The sequence below is a fragment of the Vanessa cardui genome, chromosome W (assembly GCF_905220365.1).
Source record: "Vanessa cardui chromosome W, ilVanCard2.1, whole genome shotgun sequence".
NCBI lineage: Eukaryota > Metazoa > Arthropoda > Insecta > Lepidoptera > Nymphalidae > Vanessa > Vanessa cardui.
Genome location: NC_061153.1, coordinates 4,177,564 through 4,189,950, shown reverse-complemented (window position 1 = coordinate 4,189,950; position 12,387 = coordinate 4,177,564). Strand labels below are relative to the sequence as shown.

General features: G+C 34.1%; 1 protein-coding gene across 1 annotated transcript; it reads left to right on the top strand.

Annotated features, from left to right (window-relative positions):
• The first annotated feature begins 336 nt into the window (after positions 1-336).
• Positions 337-1,283, top strand: LOC124542723. The gene has a single exon (XM_047120637.1). The coding sequence runs from the start codon at positions 525-527 to the stop codon at positions 1,281-1,283; it is 759 nt and encodes a 252-aa protein (XP_046976593.1). The 5' UTR covers positions 337-524.
• The last annotated feature ends 11,104 nt before the right edge of the window (positions 1,284-12,387 follow it).

The following is a 12,387-nucleotide window of genomic DNA, read 5'->3' as shown; positions in this document are numbered from 1 at the left end:
TAAATAAATAATAATAATCAAAAAGAAAAGAAGTATACTATTTATGACGCATTTAGTGCCAAATTATATAAATATAACTTGTATTTGATACGAAACGTATACAAGGTTATTGACTGCAAAAGGGGGGGTGGTATGTTATTCCAACATTTGATTAATAAAATAAAATCATGTAATAATAAATTGCAAAATAAAAAATTAATGTATGACACTAATATTAAACAAATGCAACTAGAAATTACTAGCCTACAGAAAACTTTAGATTTTGTTAATAAAAAAATATGACTTGGCTCAAAAACAGATAGAGGAACATATACATGCAGCCAATAATCTAAGTAACACACTAATTCGATCTTTTATTTTAAAATAATAAGCAATTTGGGATTTATTTATTTATTTCATCCAAATTATGTACATGTGAGTTACAATACCTGCCAGCAAGATATATTCCTTATTTTTTCACTGATATAACCACTGTATTTTAAGTACGATTCAAAATTCAAAAAGTGACAGTTAGAAGACAAAGAATGGACTCATTAAAACAGTCTTTCTCTGCTATGTCTGAGATGTTTCACACTAGAATGAACGAGTTCCAGCACGAACTACAGAAGAACTCGAGTAGCAAAATTGCTGCGACCACTTCATCCATTGCTGCTGATTTTGAAGCTTTTAAAAATTTTATCATAGCCACTTTGAACACCTTACAACATCAGGTTGAACTCCTTAGAACGGAATTGGATCGTCAGGAGATGCGAAGAAGGCGCAAAATGCTGCTCTTGCACGGTATCCCCGAGATGAAGACGGAAAATCTTAATTCACGGGTCGTGTCTGTTTTCGCTGAGCATCTAGATTTGCCGAACTTTTCCAGCTCCAGTATAAAAACGACGTATCGTTTGGGTCGCTCACCGACAAAAACACCAAGGCCCGTTGTGGTTAAGTTCACTGATGTCGTGGTTCGCAACAAAGTATGGTATGCCAAAACAAAGTTGAAGGGCACGGGCATCACACAGTCAGAGTATTTAACTAAGCCTCGGCACGATTTATTTCTTGAAGCCCGGAAGCGCTTTGGCGTCACCAACTGCTGGACCCGCGATGGATATGTGTACATCATCAGCCCAGACGGAGTTCGCCACCAAGTAGAGTGTCGGGGTGATCTGGAACTTATTCCTGTTGCGTCGAGGTCTGCAGTCGAAGAGGGTTCCCCAGCCCTAAGCCCAGGAACGGTGGTAAGGAGCCCTGAGACAAGGCTTCCCATTTCTCGTACAAGAAGAGCGGTTAAGAAATAACTATACTGGTACTCTGTCACTAAATTATGAAAATTCAACTGCACTTTTTCGTATTTCACTACTGTACTCTAATGCTGTATAAAATAAACATTTATAACTGTTGTTTAAAATGTAGCTTCAACGTAGTAAATTTATTAAATTTCTACCCACTTACAATTTTTAATGTAAACGAGTAAACAAGTCTTATCTGAATGTGCACAATACCAACGAACTTCACGCATATTATAATGCCATAGATTAGCGCTAATTTACTATTTCTTGTTGTTGTTATTTTATTATTAGATATTTTTAAATAAAACTAATTATAACGGATGAATCGCGTATATTAATTATTTTTAAACATCGTCGGGATGTTTAAAAATAATTAATATACGCGATTCATCCGTTATAATTAGTTTTATTTAAATGTGTAATAATCGCGAAAATTTAAGACAACATTAGATATTTTTATTTTTTATTTCAATGTACTGATATTTCACTCGTTTATAATTGTTTTGGTCTGTATTTTTTAACTAAAGTAATTATGATATAATTTTAATTTTTATTACTTTTTTCTTTTATATATTTTTTTCTTTTTTTGTGTTTTAGTACTATTTTTTTTTTGTATATCTTACCTTTGAATGACCTTCTGTTTTCGTCATTTTAGTTTATCATTGTTTTGTATGTAATCTTAGTTTAAAAAAAAATGAATTTTAACAAAAATTACTTATTACCTATATTATACGTGATAACTGTAGTACTATAGATATAACATAATCGGCGTAAATTGTTGTATTTTAATTATTTTTTTTGTTTTTTTTTGTGTGGGTTTTTTGACTCGTTTAGTTATATTTTGTGTCTTCTTTTTTTGTTATATGTTGTTGTATAACAACAAACCTGTAACTTTAAGGTATATTATAACAGGACTTTGTTGCTGGTGGGACATTGTACACTTTATAGTTATTTTTTTATATATTTATTATTTATTGTAATTTTTATTTTTAGTTATTATATATAAATATATTTTTTCTTTTTTACTATGACATGTCAAGATATAAGCCTCGATGATTCTTTTTTCTCAGTGTCTTCGTCTAATGAATTGAGCACAAACTGTAGGTTTCACAATCTTCCCACTCTTAATGAAACACTTGATTCTGTTTTCTCGGATGTATTGAAAAACTTTAATATTATACACATCAATGCTCAAAGTATTCCTGCACATTATCCAGATATGTTAACTTCTTTTGATAACAGGAATGTCCATGCTATTCTGATATCAGAATCATGGCTTAAACCATGTTTGTCCTCTTCATCTTATGTTCTCCCTGGTTTCCAACTTATTCGGAATGATCGTCCTAATCGTACTGGTGGAGGCGTTGCTATTTATCTTCGCTCCCACCTGTCTTTTACGATCATTGGCACGTCTAGGACTCAAGCAACACCAGGAGTAGAATATTTAATCATTGAACTAGCATTTTCGAAAGTTAAAATTTTACTCGGTGTGTTTTATAGCCCCAATTCAATGATTGACTATTTTACTACCTTTGAATCCCTTCTAGACCAGTATATTCCACTGTATCAACATTCCATTATAATGGGAGATTTTAATACGTGCCTTTTAAAATCTGACTCTCGCTCTTCTCGGCTAAGGTCACTAGTCCAATCTGCCAATATTCATATACTCCCTCTTTCTGCAACTCACTGTTTCCCTAACTGTACCCCGTCTCTTCTAGATCTTATTCTTGTTTCTTCCACAGATTATGTCGCTAAGTATGGCCAATGCTCTGCTAAAGCCTTCTCCTATCATGATTTGATTTATCTTTCCTACAGAATACGCCCCCCTAAAGCCAAATCGAGAATCCTTCTGCAGCGAAATTTTAGTGGTATGAATTTAGAGCATTTAAGGGAGGATGCTTTAAAAATTGATTGGAATGATGTTGTCACTGATTGTAATATTGATAACCGAGTGGCAAATTTCAACACACTTCTAGTACAATTATATGACAAACATGCCCCTATTCGACCTGTTCGGCTTAGGCATCTTCCTGCTCCCTGGCTTACGCAGGACATTAAAACATTGCAACACAAAAAAAACATTGCTAAATCAAAATACAAGGCCGATAGTTCTGACGAAAATAGAATCAGCTATAAAAATATTCGGAACCGTTGCAACAGGTTGTGTAGAGATAAACAACGACGCCACATTCATAAATCAATACTCGACGAAGAAGATACTGGCCGAGTTTGGAAATTTCTTAAATCTATTGGAGTTGGGAAAGCACGTCTTAATAATCATCCTAGTAACATTGATTTGAATCAGCTTAATCAGCACTTCTCGTCTTCTTGCTCTATCGATGATATCACGAAATTAAATTCTAAAAATCAAATTCTAGCTTTACCCACTTCTAATGATCCAACTTTCATTTTTTGTCATATCACTGATAGCGATGTTGAGAGAGGTATTGTAGAGGTGAACTCTGATGCTATCGGTACTGACTCCATTAGTCGTAAGATGATCATCCCCATCATGGACATCCTAGTTCCTATTATTAAAAGTATATTCAATTACTCCATTTCTACTGGATCATTTCCCTCTTCCTGGAAAGATGCCCAAGTTATTCCCTTACCTAAAAAATCACATCCCTCCCGCTTTTCCGATTACCGTCCTATTTCCATACTTCCTTTCCTATCTAAAGTATTTGAACGTATTGTGCATCGACAATTAAACCTTTTCCTATCTAGATAAAACCTCCTTAACCCTTTTCAATCTGGTTTCCGAAAAGTACTACGGCTACTGCTTTAGTCAAAATTACCGAGGATATACGCCTTGCTATGGATAATCAATGTCTAAGAGCGTTGATCTTACTAGATTTTAGCAATGCCTTTAACAATGTTGACCACGAGCTCTTACGACTGGTTTCAAAATTATCTTTGCGGTCGCCGGCAACGAATTCGTGTCGATGATTCCTTTTCCAATTGGTGCACGATCAAGGCCGGTGTTCCGCAAGGTGGCGTGTTGTCTCCTCTCCTTTTTTCTATTTTCATAAATTGCATTACTTCTCAATTATCTTCTCTCTATCACCTATATGCCGACGATCTCCAAATATATAAACAGTCAAAATTAATTGATTTGCCTAAAACAATACAAACATTAAATAAAGACCTTGAATCGATTGTTCTTTGGAGTAAATCACATGGACTTAAAGTTAATCCTATAAAAACACAGGCAATTATAATCGGCAGTCAAAAGCTAGTTGCCCGCATTGATTGGCCCAATTTGCCTAATATAATTGTTGATGGAACACTTGTTCCATACAGTGAAACTGTAAAAAATCTAGGTGTTATGTTGTCTTAAATTTTCGCGATTATTACACATTTAAATAAAACTAATTATAACGGATGAATCGACGTTTCGAGCACTTTGCAGTGTTCGTGGTCACGGGTAGACGGGTAGAGTCTACCAGTCTATACGTCGGGATGTTTAAAAATAATTAATATACGCGATTCATCCGTTATAATTAGTTTCATTTAAAATCTAGGTGTTGTTTTTGATAGATTTCTGACCTGGACCCCCCAAGTAAGCGAGGTGAGCAGGAAAGTGTTTGCATCTATCGGATCTCTTCGCAGATTGCGAAATTTTCTACCGATACCAACTAAAATTGTGCTTGCACAATCTCTCCTGCTACCGATTCTCGATTACGCTGATACCTGTTATCTCAATTTAAGTGAGGAATTGCTTAATAAACTTGAACGCGTCCAGAATCTTTGCATACGGTTCATATTTGGACTTCGTAAATATGACCACGTTTCAGAATTTCGTAAAAAACTCAAGTGGCCCTCAATCCGCCTTCGCAGGAATACTTATATTCTTTCCCTATTATACAATATCCTATTTAATCCTACCTCTCCCTCACACCTTAAAAAGCGCTTTGAATTCCTGAGTGATACTCATTGTCGCTCTCTTCGCTCTAACGATAACCTCATTTTAAAAATCCCCTCCCACAATACATCCTTCTATTCTAAATCCTTTTCTGTGGAAGCTGTACGGCTCTGGAATTCCTTACCACTTACCATAAGGCGTGCTCAATCCCTAGCAACATTCAAACGGCTATTAAAAGCAAACTGCTATCCCCCTTAAATTTTGTCTACCTGTTTCCTTAATATTTATTATTTTTATTTTTCTATTTATTCTAAACTCCTACTCTGCGATGTATCTGGCTTATATTTTATATTTTAAATTTATTATTTCATGTTACCTATAGTCATATTTAAACTGTAGTACAAATTATACATATAGCTTATTATATATTGAATGTAGTATATATACGTATATTATTTAATTTCGTATAAGCATGTTTTTCTCTTATATATGTACACCTGAAACGTTTAATTACTGATTACTATGTCCTACGTAACATGGTTGCCTGGCAGAGATCGCTGCTTAGCGATAAGACCGCCAATTGTACATTTAGATCAAGTTTTGCAATTACTGTATAATTTATTTATTCTTTGGTGTACAATAAAGAATACTTACTTACTTACTTGATTTTTTTTTATTCTTCTTGAGCTATGTACATCCAACTTAGAACAATTTGAATCCCTATCAAATAAATGCATATGTAACTGCTTGCATACTCAAGAAAATGAGTTGGCTTCTGCTAGTACTAATATTACCACAGTGCCAACCTATCAAGTTGAGTCAATGTTTACCAAAAATACACAACCACAATAAACTGGGGTTAGAAATGAATAAAAATGTTAACAATGTTATAGTAGTATCTAATAAGTTAGGTCCAGGGCTTTGGCTCAATACTAAAAAGTGAGGTAGAAAATGTATTCAACACATGTACACCCGGGGCAAGCTATCAGTACCAAATAAATAAGGTAAGTTCTATGCATCTGGATTCCACTAATATAGTTGTTTTAATGCATGGTGACAGTTTGTCTCTGAACAAAAAGAATTTGATTAAGGATACAAAATTATTACTTGAAATTCAAAATCAAAAGAAATGTAAATTTATGATTAGTACATTTCCATATTCGCACACCTTGACAGATGCACAGAACTTACATATTTATGATTTAAATGTATGTTTATACAATGTGACTCGACATTGTAGTAATGATGACATGTTATTTGACATTAATAAATTCATTTATAGGTTTAAGTTGACAGAGGGTACTATATATCTACCAATTAAATCCAGAAGACAACTTGGTAACCTATTTGCTTACAATATTAATAATTATTCTATGTGTAATGTTACCAAGGACCATATATATAGTAAAAATAACAACCTAATTTACATTAACACTAACAAGAGTAAGGATATTAAAATTCATAGTTTAAACTAAATAACATGACAAAACCTATGCCCTCTTACTTAAATATTATACATCAAAATATACAGGGCATAGGTGGCACAGATCATGAAATAGAATAGATGATCAAACGAACTTCTGAAGTGAAGTTCGATCACTATTATATGAATTCGCTTTATTCGAAGATATTATTCAACAATGTAGTTCTTTTTATCGTACTGGTAACATTCGCACTTTTAGATAACCCTACTTTCTTTTCTTTTTTTTTTTTTCGTTCTACCCGTCTTGACAGGCTGTACTAATCTTCATTATTTTAGAGAAAGAAACAAAATTTTACGGGGCTTGTGGTGGGAGCGAACTCATATAATAGTGATCGAACTTCACTTCAGAAGTTCGTTTGATCATCTATTATATTTCATTCGCTTTATTCTTCAGATATAATTCAACAATGTAGATGTTTAGAGTATTAATGTAAAATTTTGTTATCCTAGTTTTGCAAATGTTTATTTTGTTCACCATTAAATAATAATTATACCTATTTTATTTAATGTTATATTTAAAAGCTGGGTTTTTAAAAAATAAAAGACTGTTTTGATTAACTTTTATTAATTAATCAAAATCATTAATTGTTACAAATGAGTATCAATAATTCGATGGATTTAAAATTAATTGTTGTCATCACTAATTGTAAGTACAGCAGCAGCAAAAGTACTTCGATCATTAATAATAGGTCGACTATAGAATTTTGCGAAAGTTTGCGAGTTTTGCGTCCAGCCGGCTGTTTTCCTGATCAGATCAAGGGAAATGCCGGCGGCACGCGCCGCGGAAGTAGCTGCGTGTCGCGTGCTGTGAGCACCGAACTGCGTTACGTCCACGCCGCTCTCCGCCAACACCTGCTTAATCCATCGACTAATCGTTTGTGTACTCGCTGCATGGTACGGTCGCTTTACTGTTAACAATAGATTTTGCATAACATAAGATCTAATACTTTTTGTATGTGACAAATATTCTTTCACACAAGAAGCCGGGTAAATATTAATATTGTCTCGGAAATAAGGTAAAACAAGTACTGGTTGGTCTCGACCAACAGATGAAGTTTTTATTAGATCCCGTATAACAATTTGAACGTCGTTTGAATTAATTTTAATATCGTCAATTTTTATTATTGAAAACGTTTGAACACGGTGGGCTGTACATAGGGCAAATAAGATGACCAATTTTTTAGTAATCTTATCTAAAGTTAATTCTTTATTGGGGCCCCATTTTTAAATATAATTTAAAATTATTTGTGGGTCCCATGTGAAAGAATATTTGGGTACGAATGGTCTCAATCTGAATACGCCTTTAAGAAGTTTTTTGATCTGTTCTACAGAACCTAGATCATTTCCTAAGAGTAATCAAAGAGCAGAGCGATGACTATTTAAGGTGCCATAAGCAGCACCTCGGTTAAATTCGTTGGTTAAAAATGTCATTATCGAGGCAACTGGTTCAGTTGCCTAAGTTAAGTTTGCCCAAATCAGGATCGATATTCTGATTGTAACATTATTCCCACCAAATTTTATACGTAACATTATATTGTGATAATGTGTTTTTTTGCCAAAGAAGCTAACATTAATTCTAAGGATGTATTGGGAGCTCCGCGTTTGGCGAAAGCTTCCCGGAGAGCTTGGCTACACCCAGGGTAAAGCCTTTGCATTTGTAATTCCTGGAACAAGACGTAGATATATGTTTATTTGAATCAAGAAACACTATGTCAGACACAATCATACTTTTTAATAAGGGAAACCATGGTTGTGAATGCCAAAATGGAAAGACCAGGATTCCTTCTGCTTTTTCAATTTTAATTTTTTGGAGACATCTTAGTATTAACGAGAAGGGAGGGAAAACGTAAAAAGAACTATTCCAAGGGATAGTAAAGGCATCAACTGCTTGTGCGTTTGGATCGGGTTTCCATGACACGTACTTATCGCATTTGGCATTGGTGCGAGATGCAAACAAATCTATATCTGGCCTGCCAAAATGTTTTACAATATTTTGAAATGAAGAATTACTTAAAGACAATTCAATATCGGGATTTACTTTTCTAGACTCCAAATATTTCGCATCTCACACCACTGCCAAATTTCTCTACTGAGATTATTTAAATGGGGATATTGGATACCACCCATCCGGTTAATATAGCTCAAAGCAGTTGTATTGTCAACCCTTAATAAAATATTTGTATTAAATTTATCTCGTGCGAAACACTTTAAGCCAAAAAATACTGCTAGAAGTTCTAGATAATTGATATGGAATTTAGTTTCATTACGCTTCCACTTCCCGTTCACTCGTTGACCATTACAAAATGCGCCCCAACCAGATCTAGACGCATCCGTAAAAAATTCTAATTCATATTTTAATAATTTTAATGCACAAGCGGTGGTTTGAAAATTTTTTATCCACCATCTTAGGTCAGATAAAATCTCAGCTGATGGTTTAAATTTAATATCGTAATTATTTAAATTTTGTATAGCTAGAAATTTTTGTCTTTCAAGTCGCTTAGTGTATACCCAACCATACCTTACGGCGGGACAAACCGCTGTAAGGACACCTATGAAATGTGAAAATTCCCTAACCGTACCTAAAGGTAGATTAGACTATTTCTTCGTAAGAGATAATATATCGCGTTTTTTAAACGGTAGCGATAATGTCATATTTATAGAATTATACATAAAACCAAGAAACTTTATTTCTTTATTTGGCTCTAAAGAGCTCTTTTCTAAATTGATAACAAAACCCAAACAATTTAACAACTTTAATTTTTCTTTAACATTTCGTAAACAATCATTATAAGTATATCCTAAGTACAAAATATCATCTAAATAAATAACGGATAAAAATGACGCCTAAGATAGATCATAACTTCCTTCATAATTTTGTGAAAGTTCTAGGTGCAGAACATAACCCATAGGGCATTGCATTAAATTCATAAATTTTGTTTTGAAAAATAAATCTTAAATATTTTCTTTATTCTTTGTTAATAGGAACATGTAAATAAGATTCTTTAAAATCAATAGTGGCCATAAACATATTAGGATGAATAATTTTTGAAACTGTTCTGAAATCCTCCATTTTAAAATGGTTATTAGAAACATACTTATTAAATGTTTTTAAATTTAAAATAAATCTCTGGCCCCCGTTCGATTTGGGAGCTAAAAATATTTTAGATATTAATTTATCTGGCTGTGGTTTAAGGTCATTAAGATTAATTGTGTTATTAAAGTGCATATCAGTTTTACCTATGCCAAAAGTTTTAAGGAATCTCCATGTTTGAGCAGTGGAAAGTGATTCGATTGAGTTAAAATTAAGCGTCATTTAGCGTCCCTGCACAATCTGTTACATAGGTTACGTAATTTCTTGTAGGCAGTAACATTCTCAGCTGTTGGATACTTTTTACATTTGAGTTTGGCTTTGTTGCGTTTGGTCATTACATTCCTTATTGTAGAGGAAAGCCATGGAGCAGGTAAATGCTTAACTCTGACCAGTCTTACTGGCGCATGGACGTCGTACAGTCCAATAAGCAATGAAGTAAAGAAAGATACTTTGTTGTTTATGTCCGATTCATTGTACACACTAGACCAGTCCAAATTTACGGCATCAACACGCAGACGCTCCATATCAATGTCTCTGAAGTTGGGATGCAGAATTTCTTTACGTCTACGTTTAGGAATGCTAAAATTATAGCGTAGATATAAGAGGTCGTGATAGGAGAAATGTGCAGTTAATTGTCCATGTGATAATACATTACACGTTTGAGAAGTAATTATTAAATCTAAAAGAGAAGGATGAGCATTAGGTGGAAAATAGGTAGCAGAGAGAGGAAGAATTGACATGTTTAAAGATGAAACCAAAGAATATAATTTCTGAGTCCTGTAATCATTTTTTAGTAGGCACGTATTAAAGACACCCATGATTATTGTGTCACTATAAGCGGGAGATAAATTTATTAAGAGTGATTCGAAGGCATCGAAATAATTCAAGTGGATCTCAATGAAAATATGTTCAAAACTACCAGAGTATGTGAAAGGAGATTGACTTATGATCTTGAAATTTAAATTATTTCTAAGATAAATGCAGACGCCTCCGCCGCCTTTGCCAGTACGGTCATTCCGAATTAAAGTAAATTCAGGTAAATGAAAAAGGGCAGAAGGGAGAGAAGGCTTTAGCCAGGACTCAGAAATAAGAATACAATCAACTATGATACCGCTAAAAGATGCTAGAAAATCGGGAAAATGAGCCGGAATGATTTGAGCATTAATGTGAACTATGTTAAGACCATGTAATTTATTAGTGAAAATGGAACTGAGATTTTGACCAATTGTAAATGAATCATCCATTGAAGAATGGTTACTTGACAGGCTTTGAAAATCTTCAGAAGATGAGCACGAGAAATATTCATCATCAAAGAACAATATATCAGACATTATAATATATAGAATACTTATTAAAAAAAAAACTTGAGAGATATATCAAAATAAAAATTAATATGAAACAATAAAATAAATAAATATATAGAGTATTATATAAAAATGTATAAATAACTTATAAAAATAACAAAAGTACAAAAAATAACTTTACAAGCAAAAACCCACTTACACTGGCGAAAGGAGAGATATCATCATATTACACAAAACTTCATTGAAGCAAATTCATATATCTACAAAAGGAAAAAAAAACACAAAAATAACTTACCAAAAACATATTGAACAGTCATTAACAAATTGAAAAGAAAAAAAATAAAGAAAAAAGAAATTATCAGCTATTATATCTATCTATAAAAAAACTATCTACAGGAATATCCGAACGCCGACAGTGCAAGATGACAGTATAGGATTGTCTAAATGATAAATCTGTGCACATTATATTAATTTATCTATGGGAATGAGTAGTCATTAAGACTTTTTTTTTAATGCATAAATTACTTATGTGCATATAATCTTGCACCATACTACCTACCAGCAAGAGTTTTCCTTTTGATTTACACTTTAATTCACAATAAAAGTCATTACCAACTAAAACCACCACATCACTCACAACAATGGACGCCATGAAGGACTCTATTTCTGCACTGTCAGACATGTTCAACGCCAGAATGTCTGAATTCCAAAGGGAGTTAAACAAAGGAAATTCACCAGCTTCCACTGCAACACTATCCTCAGATTTTTCAGCTTTTAAAACCTGTATCGTCACGGCACTGAACACACTTCAGCGTCAGGTTGTATTTCTTGGCAGATAAATTGATCGGCTAGAGATGAGACGCAGAAGGAAGATGTTGTTACTCCATGGGCTGTCGGAAGACAAATCTGAGGACACTTCGGCTCGTGTTACCACCGTTGTAGCGGACCATCTCAACCTTGGAAATTTCTCTAGCAATAGCATCAAGGCATCTTATAGGTTGGGTCGCCCACTGGACAATAAGCCTAGACCTATAGTAATAAAATTCACTGATGCTGCTAGTCGAGATAAGGTCTGGTTCGCCAAATCCAAACTTGAGGGTACTGGATTTACACAGTCAGAATTCTTGACAAAAACCCGACACCGAGTGTTCTTAGAGGCAAGACAGCGTTTCGGCGTAAGCAATTGCTGGACACGGGATGGCTGCATCCACATTGTAACTCCGGATGGTGTGCACCACAAGGCTAAGTGCATACCCGATCTTGATTGCATCTCCAATTCGTCATCCTCTCAAAAATCTCCACCACCAGTGAAGACTGCAGCATCCAGAGTTGATCAAAAAGTGATTGCTCCTCGTACCAAGCGAGTG